Genomic DNA, 17,813 nt, shown 5'->3' on the forward strand with positions numbered 1-17,813 from the left:
ATGGTGAAAGGGGCAACTGGCCAAAGTGAAAAGGTATATTTTTGTGAACCTCTGAGATATAAATTGGGAAAACAATGGGGCATCCACAGATTTCTGTACATGCCCAACTCCCCGAGAGCACTGTTGGGGAGAGATTTATTGGAACAATTAGGTGCGATAATTAAATTTGAAAAGGGAGAGATTACTCTGGAGGTGAATGACCAACAGTATATCCAAATAATGAGCTTATCCCTAACTAATGTTCCTATAGAGGGAAAAATCAGCGAAGAAATTGCGAACCAGGTATACCCCGGGGTTTGGGCCACTGATGTGCCCGGAAAAGCAAAAAATGCTACACCTGTGGAGGTCAAACTCAAAGAAGGACGACAGCCAGTAAGAATCAAGCAGTACCCCCTGAGGAAGGAAGACAGGGAGGGAATTCGACCAGTAATAGAAAAATTTTTACAACTAGGATTATTAAGGGAATGTGAATCCGATTTTAACACTCCCATATTACCTGTCCGTAAACCCGATGGGTCGTACCGGGTGGTTCAGGACCTACGGGCTATAAATAAAATAACTGAAGACCTCTACCCGGTAGTGGCAAATCCATATACCTTGCTGACTGTATTGACACCTGAACTAACCTGGTTTACTGTTTTAGACCTGAAGGATGCCTTCTTTTGCCTCCCTCTCCATAAATCCAGCCAGAAAATATTTGCATTTGAATGGGAAAATCCTAAAAGAGGGCGTAAAACTCAGCTTACTTGGACGGTGTTACCACAGGGGTTCAAAAACAGTCCTACTATATTTGGTAACCAACTCGCAAAAGATCTTGAGTCCTGGGAAGCCCCGCCTGAGGAAGGGAAACTGTTACAATATGTGGACGATATCCTGATTGCAACCAAAACAGAGGACGCTTGTATGACCTGGACGGTTAGTCTGCTAAATTTTTTAGGGCTCCAGGGATATCGGGTATCCAAGAAGAAGGCCCAAGTGATGCAGCGTAAGGTGATTTATCTGGGCTATGAAATCAGTGCTGGACAAAGAACTTTGGGACAGACCCGGAAAGAGACAATATGTCAAACTCCGAGACCACAAACAGTGAAAGAGTTACGAACCTTCCTGGGGATGACTGGGTGGTGCCGACTATGGATCTATAACTATGGACTGCTTGTTAAACCTCTGTATGCACTGACAACCACTGAACAAAAACACCTTAAATGGAATAAAGAGACCATACAGGCCTTCAAGTTGCTAAAAAAGGCCCTCATGTCGGCCCCAGCCTTGGGACTCCCAGATGTGAGTAAACCGTTTTTCCTTTTTTCCCATGAGAAGCAGGGGATTGCCCTAGGAATACTAGCACAAGATCTGGGCCCGTATCGACGAGCAGTTGCCTACTTTTCTAAACAATTGGATGCAACTGCAAAAGGTTGGCCTGGATGCCTGCGAGCAGTCGCGGCTGTAGTACTAAACATCCAGGAAGCCCGAAAATTCACCCTGGGCCAGAAAATGACTGTGTTGGTGTCCCATACAGCATCTGTAGTACTGGAAGCGAAAGGTGGACACTGGCTTTCCCCACAAAGATTCTTGAAATACCAGGCTATAATGGTAGAACAGGATGATGTGGAGATCATAGTCACTAACATTGTCAATCCAGCCTCTTTCCTCGGTGGAAACACAGGGGAACCAGTGCATCATGACTGCCTGGAGACCATCGAAACAACATATTCCAGCCGTTCAGACCTGAGAGACAGTCCTATGGAGAACACGGAAAACTGGTTCACGGATGGAAGCAGCTACGTCCTAAGTGGTAAAAGACATGCCGGATATGCCATTACCACCAGTCAAGAAATCATAGAGTCAGGGCCTTTACCCATGAGTACCTCTGCACAGAAGGCGGAAATAATTGCTCTGACCCGTGCCTTGGAATTGACCCAAGGCAAAGCTGTAAATATCTATACAGACTCAAAATATGCCTTTGGAGTCGTACATGCGCATGGAGCAATCTGGAAGGAGAGGGGATTATTGAACTCACAGGGCAAAAATATCAAGCACGCAGAAGAGATCATGAAACTGTTGGAGGCAGTCCAACTCCCTGAGAAAGTGGCGATCATGCACATTAAGGCACATCAGAAAGTGAACTCAGAATTGGAAAGAGGAAATGAGCTGGCGGACAGAGAGGCAAAACAAGCAGCTAAAGGTGAGGTAAATACGGAGGGGGCCTTGGTCCCTGATGGGCAAATCTCCCTAGAAGGTAAGCCAAAATATACTAAGGAAGATCAGAAGCTTATCATCGACCTAGAAGGGTTGTATAATAACGAGGGGTGGGCTCTCACCCCACAAGGGAAACTAATCATTCCCTCTTATCTAACATGGTCTCTGATAAGGGAAGAACATAGGAAGAGGCATTGGGGGGCAGAAGCTCTATATAAACACCTGATTAGAGAGATTGTAGCTAGGAATCTATACACCACCGTGAAACAAGTAACTCAACAGTGCGATATTTGCCTCCAGACTAATCCCAAGAATACCCCTAAACCAGAAATGGGTCAAATTGGGAAAGGCAACGGGCCTGGGCAACAATGGCAGATTGATTTTTCAGAACTCCCAAGAAAAGGGGGGTATCGATATTTATTGGTATTAACTGATACCTTTTCAGGTTGGCCAGAGGCATTTCCTACCAGGACGGCCAAGGCTCGGGAGGTAACCAGAACATTAATACAAGAAATAATACCACGCTTTGGGGTTCCGGCAACCATATCTTCTGACAGAGGACCACATTTCATCTCAAAAGTAGTACAACAAATTAGCTGTCATTTGGGTATAGATTGGCAGCTTCATACCCCATATCGCCCTCAGTCGAGTGGCCAAGTAGAAAAAATGAACCACTTAATCAAACAGCAGATTGTGAAATTGGGACAGGAAACTAACTTGGCCTGGCCTCAGTCTCTTCCTTTGGCTCTCTTGCGCATACGAACCAGGCCAAGAGCAAAAGAGGGACTGAGTCCTTTTGAAATTTTGTATGGACGACCCTATGGAATACAGAAAGGGATGTCCACACAAGCCGGGGAGGAAATTATGACTTCATACATGGTGGCATTAGGCAAACAACTCAGCAGAATTCAAAAACATGTGGTTGGGACTCGAAGCAGGGGTTTGGATGGACCTGTACATAACATACAACCTGGAGATTATGTATATGTGAAGTCTCTTACAGAAAAGACCCTGGAACCACAATGGGAAGGACCGTTCCAGGTACTCCTCACATCCTTCACAGCAATAAAGATTAAGGAACAGAATGCCTGGATTCACCACTCCCGTGTGAAGAAGGCACCTAAATCTCCATGGAGAGTCACGCAAGTACAGCAAGGAAAGCTTACCTTGTCACGACGCTGATTGTAAGCCTAATAGGGGAACTTGAGGCATGGGAGAATAATGCCTTTTTGCAGCTACATGACAAAATTGCTAATGCCATGAACTGGTCTGATTGCTGGATTTGCTCACGATTGCCCACAAACATAGGACAGGGCCACCCGGTGGTCGCCACCAGTTTTCCCAACTCTTCGCAGATAGTCAAGGCCTTTAGTAATATGCCCCTCACCGAATACACAGAGATACCAAAAAGGAATCTTGAGTGGCAGATAGATTTAAGCACACTCTGGAACGAGACCACAGAAGTACCTTGTGTCCAGAGGTGCTACCTGGAAAACACCACAAAGAATATGGGAGGGAATAGCACAGATAAAAAATGTGGAAGTACAAGTTTTGTTGGGGCTTACCCTAATTGCACGAGTTATATCAAGTATGGAGGTGCAAATATGTGGAATAGCAACCAGACTCGAAGACACGTCAGCAGTACTCCCAAAGGCTGGCCCACCCCTGTGGGTCAGGGATGGTACTGGATCTGTGGGAAGTGGGGGTACAAAGTATTGCCCTTAGGGTGGAAAGGTCAATGCGCTATAGGGACTATAGTTCCTAACATTACTATTGTACAAAACTTAACTAGTTCAGGCACACTTGGTCTATTACGAACTTATATGAAACCCGTGGCCCATCCAACCCGGGGAAAACGGAACCCTTTAGTAAAAAGACCAACCAGCTTTCATAGCTTTGCAAGGTGGTTTATCCCATGGTTGGGGGTTAGTGAATTAGAAAAGGCCTTAGTCAACATTTCGGCTACAATGGAAATTATTAATAATGCTACAGCTGACGCGCTCACGGCTCTACAAAAGGAAATCTCTTCTCTAGAACAGGTGACACTCCAAAACAGGCTGGGGTTGGATTTGCTTTTTGCTAAAGAAGGAGGTTTATGTACGGTTATTGGTGAACATTGCTGTACCTATGTTAACCAAGACAAAAGGATTGAAAAGGATTTATCTCAAATTTGGGAAAAAACCAAAATCTTGCATGAAGTGGCCCAAGATAACACATCTTGGGGGTTTAGTGACTTAGTGGAAAGATTAACATCCTGGTTACCGAATTTGACATGGTTGAAACAATTGTTTGTTACGACAATTATGGTTATGATTCTGCTTATAGCTCTGTGTGTAGTAGTTCGATGTGCTTTAGGGTGTTGTCAAAACACGGGGAATTCTTACAGCGAATGGAAGAAATATCAACTAAGGCAAAGGTTAGAATCAAATAAATATTTTGAGAAAGTATTAGATAAAGAGTCATTGTATTAGCTGTAGTAAAAGAATTTACTAACCTTTTTGAAAAAGGGGGGATTGATAGAGAGAACTAACACTTAAAGGAAATGGCAGGATCATTAACTAGCTTAAGCCACATATCTAGTAATCTTAACCCTTACGTAAGATGTTTTAACAAGAACTAGCGTAAGGAAGGGTCAAGATGACCCTTCGCTCTGCTTGCATTTTTGTAACCAATCACAAGATAAGGAGGTAGTAAATCAGAAGGGATTGAACACGGAGGATTCTCTGCTAATTAGGAACCGGTCTGAGTAAGTTTTGTGGTGAAGGTGAAAAGTGCACAGTGAGGAAGACATACGGCCTTCATCCCTGAGACCCCGGCCCACGACCACCAAGAGGCAGTGTGCGTGTGCAGCTGAGAGGAGTTAAAGGCGGAGACAATGGAAATGAACTCATTGTAATAAGACCACCTTTCCGCGGAAAGATCATGAATATGTATAGGTGCTTTTTGAATATGTAACATTCTATCATATAAAACTCAAAGGGAAGTGCTGCAAGGCGCGCACGATTTTGGTGGGACGACCCCCCGTGCTGCCCAGCGCTGAATAAACATACCTACTTTACAACTTCACAGGTTGTGGAGTCTGTTTTCCGCGCGTCATGAGGAGCAAGGTCGTGGCTGAGAGACGCAGGGGTGTGTTTGTTCCATGGTGAATGTGCTCCGGTCGTGCAGTCGGGGAGTTAATGGGGTGGGAGTGTGCAGCCCAACACCAAGAGGCACGGCACGTACACAGGGGAGGTGACATGTTGACAAAAAATTCACTGTGAGGCCAGTCAGGCATTGAAAGAGTGGCCCAGGGAGACTGTGGGGTCCCTGGGGGTTTTTGAGGGCTGGTTCAAGCCCTGGGCAGCCTGATGTAAAGGCCCTGTCCTCCTGAAGGGCTTGGAGTAGAGTCCTCCCAGGTCCTCTCCAACCTGGATCGTCCCCAGGTGCATCCACGCCATTGGGATCCTGTAGATCCATCTTGCCCAGAGCATCCCTTCTGGCCCCAGGCTGTGGTCCCTGAGCCACGAGCGTGTCTGTGCTGTTGTCCTTGGCCTCAGTTGCCATCGGTTAGCCATTTCCCAAGGTCGCCTTCCCCAGCTCGGTGCTGGCCTGCGGCCATTCCCACCATTCCTGGTCCTGCAGCCCTCTTTGCTTGTGTCTGTTGTCTCCTTCTGGAAGGAAAAGAGGAAACTCCAGTCTTGTTGGTTCCTAATGGGGACTCTGCTCTGGATGCTGCTTGCAGATAGCAGCAGGAGCGGGCAAGTCTGTGCAATTACTTGCACAGGTGATTACACCCTCGATAACACCTGCTACAGCATGTCTGAGTCCAACACCATCCAAATCCACACCCAGCATGCTTACCTCTCATGGGGGCCAGGGTCTACCCGCCAAGATGGAAGGAAACATCGCCGCTTCCTCCTCTCCATGCTCTGTGTCACCTGAAAGCACATCTTCCAAACCTGGAGCCCCTTCACCATCTCTCAGCTGCTGGCCCAGGTATTTCTTTGGTGATTGCCAGACCTGGAACCACTTAAACACTCGGGGAATAGTCAGCTCTGTCCCCTCCGCCAAGCAGAGCGAGGGGACAGATGTGTCCCTTTGGGATCCAACCCTGCTACTTTCCTCTTATTTACTCCCCCACCTTAAATTCAAGTTGCCCCAATTCTTCCTGATGCTTTTTACCCGGCAGCTCTTTGTTTCTTTTAGCACCTTACTCACTTCTCCCTCTTAAAAATTCATGCCCCCAGGCTGGCCTGGTCTGCAGGAGCTTTGGCTTTGCTGCATCCAGCATTGTCCTCCAGCAAGGAGAAGAGGGATGGCCGTGAGCTTGGAGCCCCAGCAGCAGTCGGTCAGGGCTGCAGGGAGCTGGGGGTCTTCTCTGCTGGCTCCTGGGTGCTCTGGGTGAAAGCTTTGGCATGAGTTGAGCTTGCAGTGTCAGAAAGTCCCTCCCTGCGCTTCCCAGGCTGGGCTTTGGATTATCATCCCTGGGTTCAACCATCCCAATCTCACCCCCCAAACTGGGAGATCGTCGGCCACAGCTGGACTTGGCCCTGTTTTCTGCTTCCTGCAGAATGTTTCCAAGCACTCTTCCGAGCCCGTGGTGGAGGTGGCCCTTCTCCAGAAGTTACAGGGACTCTGGGAGCCAGGGATTTCGAGGAGACAAGTGGTGGGGAACGAAGCAATGCAGGACACACACGGTTCTGTGCGCTGGGGGAGCCCTTGGTGCAGCCTGGCACGCTGGCTCTGCCTGGGGCAGGTGAAGGGCCAGGGCGGGTGCTGGCACCATCCTGGTCCCCGTGGGCGCCCAGAGCCACACCCTGGGCTGTGCCCTGCTCCTCTTCACGCCGAGCAGGCGGCAATCCTGCTGTGTGTCACTGCCTGGCACGGAGGCCACGGAGATGGCTGCGCTGGCTTGGAGTGTCCTAATGACGGGGTCTAACCGGGGCATCGGGCTGGAGCTCGTGAGGCAGCTCACCGCCAGCCCCCGGCCCCCCCAGCACATCTTTGCCACCTGCCGTCACCCCGAGGGTCCGAGAGGGAAGGTCAGTGCGGGCGCAGGGGATGGCCCCAAGTCAGGCGGGTGAAGGGAATTCGCGGTCCCCACTTGCTGCCGGATCTGGCCCTGGCTGGGTGCTCCGGCAGCGGGGGCAGGAGTGCTCCGGGGGGTGTCTCATAACCCCCCCCATCCCCGTGGTTATGGCTGTGCCTGACCCAGCCGGGTGGGATGAGGGGTGGCCGTGGTGCCCACGTCCTCTGTGCTCGCTCCTGGCCATGCCGATGACTGGCCATCCCCTTCTCCATGCTGGGATCACCCAGGACGGGGGACAGCACCCTAGCCCAGCTGCACCCTTCTCCTGCATGCCGCGGGGAAACCACTCTGCCCTGTCCGCTGGGAACAGCCCTGCACGCTTTCCCCAGCAAAAGCGAAGCCAGCCTGGCCCGGCTCCAGCTGGAGTGGGAGACCTGTCCATGCCGCTGGTGACTTCTAACCTCCTCCATTGCTCCATCACTTTGTTTCCAGGCCCTGCAAGAATTAGCTGCCTGGCACCCCAGCATCAAACTGGTCCAGCTAGGTAAGGAGCAATCTCCCTCCTTGCACCCAACATTGCTTCTAGCCCTCCGCTCGCTTTGGGGACGGGACCAGGGGCAGCTTTGGCCATCAGCCTGCCTTAACGCTGATGGCCAGGCAGCTCCAGCCCTGCCAGGCGGGGAGGGATGAGCACACATCTGGGCAGGCTTCCCCCTCCAAGCAGAGCTGAAAGCAGTCAAACCAGTTCGGAAGCGAGCAGAGGTGGGTCGGAACACCTTGGCTGAGTGAGTTTCATGGGAAAGGCATGACCTCTGTTCCCAAAGATGCTAAATACAGTGCCTGAGTTTTGGGCTGGGACACGCCGGTTCGCAAAGCGAAGCAAGGCATGGCACGGCAAGCAAACGTACGGGATGGTTCCTAAGTGGGAAGGTTGGGTTGGGGTCTGCTTGGAGGTGGCCATGCTTGGCATTTCCTTTGCTGCTGGTAAAAAAAGGGGAAAAATAAATAGGCTAAAAGGATGAATATGGGAAGCGTGGCTTTGTGGCGGTATCCCGGGTTGATGCTTAGACTCAGAGGCATGCTCCGGTTCGGGATGTCCGCAGCCTGGACCGGGGAGATGTCCTTTCCCTGCTCCCGTGGAGGCAGGCCAGCTTCGGTGGCCTTTGTCGGCAGCGTTGGGGAGCAGCAGGAGAAGGTGATGAACGGATCTGGACGGCACAGGGACTTGGGGGAGGCGGACTTTGTCTTGAGGAGGTGGACAGCAATGTCTGAGAGAGCAGGGGCTGCTCACAGCCACTTTTTTTTTAAGATGGGTTAGTAAAAAACCCCATCCGAACCCAAAAGAAGCATTTTAGGGAAGCGTTTGCACCAGAATTACCATCGCTGCAATAAGTGAGGTGGGAAGCGGCCAGAGCTTCTAAATAATTCTGCGTATTTCCTTAGGGCCAATAATAAGAAAACCGAATCGAGGCGATGCAAAGACCGTATCAGTCTCAACCTACCTATTTCTTTGTTTAAAAACACCTCAAAAATTCAAGTAAATTTTAGCTTCTATTAGCAAAGAAAGCATTCCTGAAGTCAGGCTTTTCTAAAAAGAGGCAGCATATCTCTCTTTTATTATCACATAGATTATTAAATTAGAACGTGTTCTTTGTAATAAAAAATAGCATCTTGAAAATTACCTGCGAGCCCCAACCGGCAGTACCTGATGGGAAGAGCACGTTTATTTTGCTCACCGCAGCATGGCCAATAAACAATAAATAAACAACCTTCACTAAAACGCATACATCCCAAAACCCAGACTAGCAATAAAGTCCCAAAATAAACTAAAAAGCTTTGAAAAATGACAACAAAGTATTTTTAAAAACAGAGAAGCTGCTCTAGGTTGGTTTGTTCCATCTTAAGGCAAGTTTGGCTTCAAACCGGCAAGAATAATGCACTTTTCAGAAAGGAAAGTTAGAAATTAACTCCAAAACTCTTAAGACCCGTCGCTTCCTCTTATCCTTATCCTCTTATTTCTTCCAAGGAGACAAGAGTTTGTTCCTTCAGCGAATTTGGCTAGCCTAGCGCTAGAAACGTGCTGGTCCCACACACCTGGGCCCCTGGAGCAATGGCTCAGCTAATCCAACCGGAGCAATTAATCATTCACCCAAGCAGCTGAAAGATCCCTCACACATGGTGGAGCGATGGAGCCTTGAACCCCGTTCGATCGTTACGCAAAGAGAAGTCACGGAAAAGCGCCCTGCGCTACGTCCCGCAGCTGGCCGTGCGCGTCCTCTCGAATCCCAAGGCTCCGTCCCCTCACGCGTATCAGCCCCACAGCAGATTGTTCCATTAAATTCCCCCCCAAAATGTTTTCCTGACGCCTCTACGAAGGTCTGTGCCGCGCAGGTACAAGTCCTGACCCACTCAAACACTTCCTTACCGCCGTAAAGCCACCGGACTAGTTAAAAAAGCCGAGAAAAAGGATTTTTCTGCTGCACGTCGGTGTACAAAATACTCTAAGAAGGGAATCTTCAGCCTTGCAAACCTTTGCTAAGTCGGCCTTGTCTAAGCGTAAGAACAGAAACACAGCTCGGGGGCCAAAGTGTCGCAAACGAGAAATCCAGCTCTGCGATCCGCCCCCCCCCCGCACCCAGCAGGCTCATCGGATTCGCACCTGCAAAAAAATACGTGCGGAAATGTGCGTGGGGAGCAAAGGCACACTCCAACATGCCCATCGACGTGAATGTTTATGGTTCTTAAAGGCTCGGGGGTGTACTTGGGCTATTAAAAGGCAATATATAAAGTTTAATGTTGGCCTAACCGGCTCGTTTCAGATCCTGAAGGTGTTTAGATGACCCTTTTTAAATAAACACCGGCCACTTCGGTGGGGCGAGCACCCGCTAGGGGATGCAGGTCCTAACGAGCAAACCCAAAAGCTGATCATAAACTTCAAAAAAATACCACTGCTATTGCTTTAGCCAAAAAAAAAAAAAAAAAAAATCCTGCAATTAAAGCATAGCAGATTTTCAAAGAGATACCAATATTTACATGAAGTAAAAGGCACTGGAAATGCTTACCCCTGTTAGCAGAATTTCAGGGGGGGGTCATTTGTTTTTGAGAGGGGTTCTCAAAAACCCGGAGCATCTGTAAAGATGAGGAAGATTCAGACTTGGAGCCTGCAAACCAATACAGCAGGTTATATCCCAAATCTTTTATTACTTGTACTCACCTCAACTCATCTGTCAGTTCCAAATCCTCATCGGTAACAATGTGAAGCAAAAAAAAAAAAAAAAAAAAAAAATCTAAAGAAAAAGAAAACAGGAAGGATTTTTGCGTACAAACAGTGGCAAAGCTATGGGAAGTTGTGCTGTGGAAGATCAATTTAAGCATAAATTGTTAAAAAAGGCAAAAGTAGCTCTAAGTGATTGGTCAGAATGGGTATCAACCAGAAGAGATCTTCACGCAATTCAGCAATGAAATGAGTGTGTGTCCCCCCCGTGTGTTAACAGCCCCCCGTAACAGCCCCCATAGCTGCGGTGCAATGTAGAAGGACTCCAAGAGGGTAGCAAGGTGGCTTCCCCAGAGACGGTGGCTCCTTAAAACGTGCCCATCCGACTGCGTTGGCTCCTGGTAGATGTAAAACTGGGAGCCCCCGTGTGCAAGAACTGAGCATCTCTTGTGCAGTCCTAAATTCCTTGATTACAGGAAGCAAATACAGCCAAGCTTTTCTGAGCAGTACCCTCCACAGGACCAAAAAGGAGCTGAACCAGGGTTTAATTCAGCTAAGGCTGCGAAACCAAGAGGTGAGGACAAACCGGTGCTCGTTTCGATGTGCTTAACACCCTCACCTGCTAAACTTGGTCCTTTCTGGATAATGCTGGTTCAAAGAAAACCACAGCACGCTTTCCAGCGGACGCAGCGTGACCCTCCAGAGCTCTCCTCCGCTTTTGCTTTGTGCCCCAGCAGACGTGGTGAACTTGCCCAGCATCCAAGGGGCCGTGCAGGCTGTGGGGGTCTCATCTGAAGGACCAAGGCTTGAACCTGCTTATCAACAACGTGGGCGTGAGCTCGCACGCCACGGTGCGCTCCCTGGATTCACAGGAGATGCTCTCTACGTTTGCCACCAACGTGGTTGGGCCACTCCAGGTTGCCAAGGTACGTGTGGACCTTTTGGGTTTCTCCTGCCCTCAGCTGGGTGGGTTCTTGCTGTCTCAAACAAGACAGCCTGATGGGGTCAAGACCAGGACCAGGGCTCTCCTCTGCCCGGCCAGAGGAGCAGCGAGGCCGAGAGGCAGCCCAGCCCCAGAATCTCCCACGCTTCGCTCCTCCCCAGCTGGAGCTTCTGCCCACCCCGGCGAAGGGAAAGGCTGGATGGAGCCTGGCCCGTCCTTGGGGTGTCCTCCCCATCCCCTGCCCTTCTGCCGGGGGTGTCTGTCCAGCTGCTCACCTGTGACAAAGACCTCCAGGGCGGTCCTCAAGCTCGGGCTTTGTCACGTATTAACAGAGCGCCGGTGTCTTTGCGCCAGGAATTCCTGCCACTGCTGGAGAAGGCGGCGAAGGGTGTGGGGAAGGAGGGGCTGAGCTGCTGAGTTGCAGCAGGGCCGCCGTCACCAACGTCTCCACCAAACTGGGCTCGGTCGGGCTGTGCCTCGGGGTGCCGGAGGGCCCCATGTACCCGTACCGTGCCAGCAAGGTGAGGCGCCAGGCGAGGCGCTGGGGATGCTCCACTGTGCGCAGTGCTCGTGGAGGGGAACCCATGGGGGCACCCACCTGCCCCAGGCCACCCACCCCCTGCCCAGTTCTCCTGAGACCGGCAGCACCCGGGACTGAGCCTTTCAGGTGGGTTGTGCCGATGCTTTACCCTGGGGCAAAGTCCCATTTCCCACCTCCACGGCCGTTTTCTGGCTGGGAAACGTCCCCCCTCCTGCCCACCCGTGCCCCGGGTCGCGCTGGCACGACAGTGCCTCTTCCAGGCTGCCCAGAACATGGTGACGCGGTGCATGGCCGTAGAGCTCTGAGCCGAGGGCATCTTGTGCGCGGCCATCCAGCCTGGCTGGGTGAAGACCGACGTGGGGATGGAGAAGGCACCGGGCCGGGCAGGGGAGGGGCAGCAGGACCAGGGCCCCCCCACTGCTCCGTGTGCCGCTGTGCCCCCACCTCTCGGGGAGGGCAGGGTGTGATGCTGTGGGCTGCCAGGACCATCCCCCGGGGCAGAGCAGGCAGGGAGCAGGCAGGGAGCAGGCAGGGAGCAGGCAGGCAGCTGCAATGCGCCAGGCGTACAGGATAGCCAGCCCTGCGCTCCCCACCCAGGACGGAGAGCAGGGGGGCGGCAATGAGGAAAAACGCCCCCGCGAGCCCCATGGGTGCTGCTCCCCAGGCCGTGCACCCTCCGGTCTGCCCAAGCCCCGCTGCTTTCCGTGCCGGTCGCGGCCCACGGCAGCGACGCTGTGCCTCGGCCTCTTCTGCAGGTGCCCCTGAGGGTGGAGCGCAGCATGTGGGGCATCCCGGCCGTGCTGCCGGCCTCTCGCAGGGCACCTCCGACGCCTTCCTTGACTGGGAAGGGAGCGGCCTGCCCTGCTGACGGACAGACGGACAGACGGACCGACGGCACCTCCTGCTCCCGCTCACCGGCTCGCCCCTCCGCACGGTCACCCCGCTCGCCCGCGGCCTGCTCCGGGCTGCCGAGGAGAGGGGAAGGGCACGGGAAGCAGCTTCTCTCCCCTTTCCCGTCCCGCAGGCGGCCCTGCAGCCCCCCCCGGTGCCCCCCACGTCCGTAAATGCCGGGAGCTGATGTCTCCCTGCTCCATTTCCGCACCCCCGGCCTCCACCCCCTGGCCGAGCCTCTCGCCCGCTCCCCGTGCGCTCCCCGAGCGCTGTGTGTCCGTCTGTCCTGCCTGTGGCCAAGCGTCCCCCGAGGGAGGGGAGGGGGCAGCCGGTGCCTGCGGCCGCCAGCCCCTCGGGCACCCCAGGCTGGGCACAGCCCCGGGGGGGTCCCGCAGCCGGGCGGGAGGAAAGCCAGCTCATGGGCGCTGGGGACGCTCACCAGCCCTGTAGATGCCAGAGCTCTCTCTCCTCCCAGGAGGGGGGCTCTGCCCCGGCTCCGGTGCCTCCTGGAGGCGACATCTCCAGGCGGTGGCCATGGTGCCATGGGTCCCACGGGCCGTCACTCGTGGGGACCCCAGCGACGGCCACAGGCACCGCCGCAGCCTGGGACAAGGAGCGGGGCCGCAGAGCGGAGCTGGTGGCTCTCGGCAGGGGTTTATTGAGGACGCAGGGCAGGAGGGAGCAGTGGCACGGGGCCCTGCTGCCAGCAGGCCGGGCCGGCTTCTCACCAGGGCACGACCTTCCCTTCCCAGTCCAGGAAGGTGCCAGTGTCCTTCTCGGAGAGGGAGGAGAGCACCTTCAGCATCCCTCGCACGCTGGCGTCCACTGTCACGGGGGGCTGTGGGGCAGAGGGGGAGAGGCGGCCAGTGCCCGCGGCCTGGCCAAGGGCCGCCCTGGAGCCTGGGCCGGGGGAAGGAGCCGCTCGAGGGTGAGGGGAAAGCCGGCCGCCCCGGGCAGAGGGGCCGGGCAGGGAGCCGAGGGGATGGGGGCACCGGGCACCCGGGGCCAGGGCGGGGATGGGGCAGGCAGGGAGGTCGTGGGCAGGGGCTCAGGGCAGCAGCTCCCGCCCGTGGCAAATCTGCGCGGGGGCTCCGAGGAACCCGCCGTGGCGAAACTCCTACCGTGTATCCGGCTGAGCCCCCCATGTCAGTTTGCACCCAGCCGGGGTGCAGAGCAACGCAGAGGACGCCGTGCTCCCGGTAGCCCAGGGACTGGCACTTGGTCAGCATGTTCAGAGCAGCCTGCGGGGAGACCGGGCAGGGATGGCGGCGGGAGGGGAAGGGCGGCTGCGAGGGGACACGTGCGGACCCCACGGTAGGGACAGGGCAGGGGAAGCAAATCTGTCCCGGCACGGCTGTACCTTGCTGCAGCGGTACGAGACAACTTGCATCAGATCCCAACCAGAGGGAGAAGCGATGGACCCACCAGAGCTGGACATGTTGACGATGGCCGCCTTGCTGCAGCTCAGTGCCGAGCCCGGGCTCCCCTCGGCAGCCTTCTTCAGCAGGGGCAGGAATGCCTGCGAGGAGAGGAGAGGAGAGGAGAGGAGAGGAGAGGAGAGGAGAGGAGAGGAGAGGAGAGGAGAGGAGAGGAGAGGAGAGGAGAGGAGAGGAGAGGAGAGGAGAGGAGAGGAGATAGGGGTGTGCATGGAGGTAGCACAGCGGAGAGGACCAGCTCCTTACGCAACGGGCAACATTGGGCACCAACACCATGAACATCCTCCCTCCTCTTGCCATGCCACAGCCCACCAGGCTCCAGCCCCTGAGCTCCAGCCCGCAGCTCCATGAACGTCTCATCAATCCAGAGCCCGTCGGGCACCGGAGCGGAGGCAGGACCCTCTCCCACCAGCCCTCTGCACCCCAGGACAGCCCATCTCCGGTGAGGGTCTCACCTGGCCCAGCAGCAGGGGTGCAACTGTGTTGGTGGTGTAAACCTGGGTCATGTCCTCCAGCGTCTCGGTATCAAGCAAGTTCAACTTGGCAATTCCAGCGTTGTTGATGAGGAGGTTCAGCCCCGAGCCCCCCAGCTGCTCCCCGACTCTGGCTGCAGCCGCCTTGATGCTGGCGGGGTCGGTCACTTCTGCAGAGCCGGCACAGGGGAGGTCAGTGTCCGCATCGCCATGGTGGCTTGGAGCCCTCTGTGTCCCCCCGGGGATGGCAGCAGCCGGTATCCCCTGCCGGCACATCTCCCTCCCAGCACCGGGCTGCCAAGGCGTGCACAGCACCAGGGCACTCCCAGGATTGCGGGGGTTGTCATGCCTGGCAGAAAGGGGAACCGGGGCGAGGGACCCCACCTCGGGGCACCTACCGAGCGGGACGATGACCAGGTTGGGGTGCTTGGAGGCCAAATTCTGTAACTCCTGCAAGAGAGGGGACCGCGTGGGCACGGAGAGGCAGGAGGGGCTGCGCAGAGGCTCAGCCTTTCCCAGGCAAAGCCCGCGTCGCTCCGGCTCCGTCCCTGCACCGCCTCGCGCCCAGCACCCTGCTCTGCCTGCCCTGCTCCCGTGGGACCGTGCTCCGCGCCTCCCGCACGCACCACGTGCCACCGTCCCCTCCGCACGTCCCACGCACAGCTGGTCCCACAGCTGTCCCAACACGGCTGCCCTGTGCCGCAGGTGCCCGGCTGCAGCTCCAGCCCTTTGCAAACCCCCTCCCCGCTCCAACCCGCTGCCCTGGCACCGAGCGCTCCCGTCCCCCAGCACACCCCACCGCGTCCCAGCCCAGCCTCACCTGCGCTCGCTGTCCCTTGGGGTCCCGACAAGCCGCAAACACCCACTCGGGTGGGTTTGGCATCCCCAGGAAATGCCGGACAAGCCCCAGGCCGATTCCCCGGTTGGCCCCAGTCACCAGAACGGAGTGGACACGAAGCCCTGCCATGCCTCTCCGTCCACCGCTGCGCTGCTCTCACCCTGACTCTGCAAGTACCTTTCTCTGTTCAGTTATCTCGCATTTTCCCGCGAGGGCTTGCATCAGCCCGTGGCTCTAGGAAATCCTCTGCCTGCGTCCCAGGCTCTTGGCTCTGGTCCATACCCACCATCCACCTTTCCCGGCAGCAGCGGAATGACGCAGAGGGAGCCAAGTATCCTGTCCAGGCAGGGAATGCCCTAGGTTGGATGTCTGGAGAGCCGTTCTTTGTACCTTCCCTGCTCCGCCAAACCTGAACCGCTCGGTTTTCCGCGCCGGTGCTAGCCAAGTTCCTGCACCGAGATGCCCCCTCCCACCGCCACCCTCCCTCGTGGGACACCAGGCTCTGTCCCTCCCTTCGCCTGAGGTCAGGCAGGCAGGGGTGGACTCGCTGACCCTGTGCAGAGCTATTTGTTGGCCTTAAATTGTGCAAAGCCAGGGGCAGGGATGGAGCAGCCGGGACAGGCGAGCGTCCCTTGGCCACTACAACAGGCTGGAAAACCTAGAAACCCTCTGGAGCTACCCAGAGCAACCCCTTCCTGAGGGTCTGCTCTAACAACAGCTATAGCATTTAAGTTGTAAGTGCGATGGAAGGATAAAATTCAGGTTTTTCCCCCGTCGGGTATAACCGTGGCATGGTCAGGAATCGGAGCTGTGCCCAAGCGCACGCACAGCACACGATGGACATCCCAGTCCCAGGGTGGTCCAGGTCCTCCCCGGCTTATTCCTGCAGCGTCGAGGCACCGACCGATGGACTGAATTCCCAGCTGCCTTCCAAAGAAAACCTTCGACTGGTGGATACAGGAGCTTTGGGACAGGCCTGAAGATCCCCCAGGAGCTCCTGCTGTGCCTGGAGTCTCCGCGTGCTGATGAACACCCTGCGGGGAGGATCTGGGCATCCCACAGCCTCCCCAGCTGGTTCCTGCCGCAGCGGTGACCTGCGCGCAGACAGTTCGTAATAGCGGAAGATATATTTAAGAGAGTTAGGAGGTGTTTTGTAGGGAGTTTGAGATAATTAGTAACAATGGATCAGGCAGGTGATCGTGCAGGACCGGGTGTAAGTTTGGGGGAGTCTCACCTGCTACAAGGACCTTTGCAACCACGCAGTAACCAACCGCCCCATCGAAGTGATTTGATCCTCCGTGCCCGTGCTAGCTTATGCAGAGATCCAAATGAATTAAATTTTTCATAAAAAACAAACGCTGCTGTCTACTCTTCTGCATAGCACTAATCCACCTTGTCGGGGCATTTCACCGCACTTGCTCAAGCCCACTGATGCAGCCACAGCCTCCGGCCTGGCGATGAAAAGCCGCCGACCAGACCGAGCCGCCGCTTACGTGACCTGATTTCAGCCCTGACCAGCACGTGCCCGAGCGTTTCCCAGTTTCCTTGCCGGATTTGAGCAGGTAAGCAGCTTTAACACCTCAAGAGGAGGAAAAATGTGCGCAAGCCCGTTGTGGAAGGATGCTTCTTCCCGTGTGCGACCACCTGGGGAGAACCTGGGGCTGCTTAGAGCTACTGGGGCCAGACCCAAAGGGAACAATGCAAGAACAAGGTAGCGTTTCAGGGATGGTTTGTCATCACGTGTGAGTCACTGAAGGGGAAGTGGTAGCAGAAAGTCGGCCAAACAACAGGGAAAAGTGTGTGTGTGCCCGGGAAAAGCCTGGAGGAGGGCGAGGAGCCTGGTGCGGATGGGGAGGAGATTGGGGCTGGGGTTGGGGATGCGGATGGGAACGGAGTTGGGGCTGGGGTTGGGAGGAGATTGGGGCTGGGGTTGGGGATGTGGATGGGAACGGAGTTGGGGCTGGGATGAGGTTGGGGCTGGGGATGCAGATGGGAACGGAGTTGGGGCTGGGGACGAGATTGGGGCTGGGCTTGGGGATGCAGATGGGAATGGAGTTAGGGATGGGGATAACATTAGGGCTGGGAATGCAGATAGGGACGAGGTTGGGGTTGGGGATGTGGATGGGAACGGGGTTGGGGATGGGGCCGGGAACGCGGACAGGGCCGAGGTCGGGGCTGGCGCTGGGGCCGCGGATGGGGCCGGGCGGGCTCCGCCAGCCGCTCCGCCCCGGATCCCCGGCAGCCGGGTCCCGTTTCCTCTTCCTGGGTCA

At 55.1% G+C, this 17,813-nt stretch overlaps 1 protein-coding gene and 1 pseudogene across 1 annotated transcript; one reads left to right on the forward strand and one right to left on the reverse strand.

Annotated features, from left to right (window-relative positions):
• Window positions 1–6,638: 6,638 nt before the first annotated feature.
• On the forward strand, window positions 6,639–12,789 carry LOC129212494 (C-factor-like; annotated as a pseudogene).
• A 525-nt stretch (window positions 12,790–13,314) lies between these two features.
• LOC129212492 (C-factor-like) lies at window positions 13,315–16,077 on the reverse strand. The gene is made up of 6 exons (XM_054841150.1): window positions 15,526–16,077; window positions 15,104–15,155; window positions 14,688–14,875; window positions 14,157–14,315; window positions 13,918–14,037; window positions 13,315–13,634 (listed from the first exon to the last, which is right to left on the reverse strand). Exons 1-6 carry the CDS (start codon window positions 15,670–15,672, stop codon window positions 13,521–13,523), a joined length of 780 nt encoding a protein of 259 aa, XP_054697125.1. The 5' UTR covers window positions 15,673–16,077; the 3' UTR covers window positions 13,315–13,520.
• Between the last annotated feature and the right edge of the window lie 1,736 nt (window positions 16,078–17,813).

Source organism: Grus americana, chromosome 13, assembly GCF_028858705.1.
Source record: "Grus americana isolate bGruAme1 chromosome 13, bGruAme1.mat, whole genome shotgun sequence".
NCBI classification, from domain to species: Eukaryota; Metazoa; Chordata; class Aves; order Gruiformes; family Gruidae; genus Grus; species Grus americana.

Coding starts and splice junctions, on each gene's coding strand:
- LOC129212492 (XM_054841150.1), bottom strand. CDS start 15,672: ATGGCAGGGCTTCGTGTCCACTCCGTTCTGGTGACTGGGGCCAACCGG. Junction 15,156..15,525: donor CCAAGGGACAGCGAGCGCAG/GTGAGGCTGGGC, acceptor CCTCTCTTGCAG/GAGTTACAGAATTTGGCCTC. Junction 14,316..14,687: donor CACCCCTGCTGCTGGGCCAG/GTGAGACCCTCA, acceptor CTCTCCTCGCAG/GCATTCCTGCCCCTGCTGAA.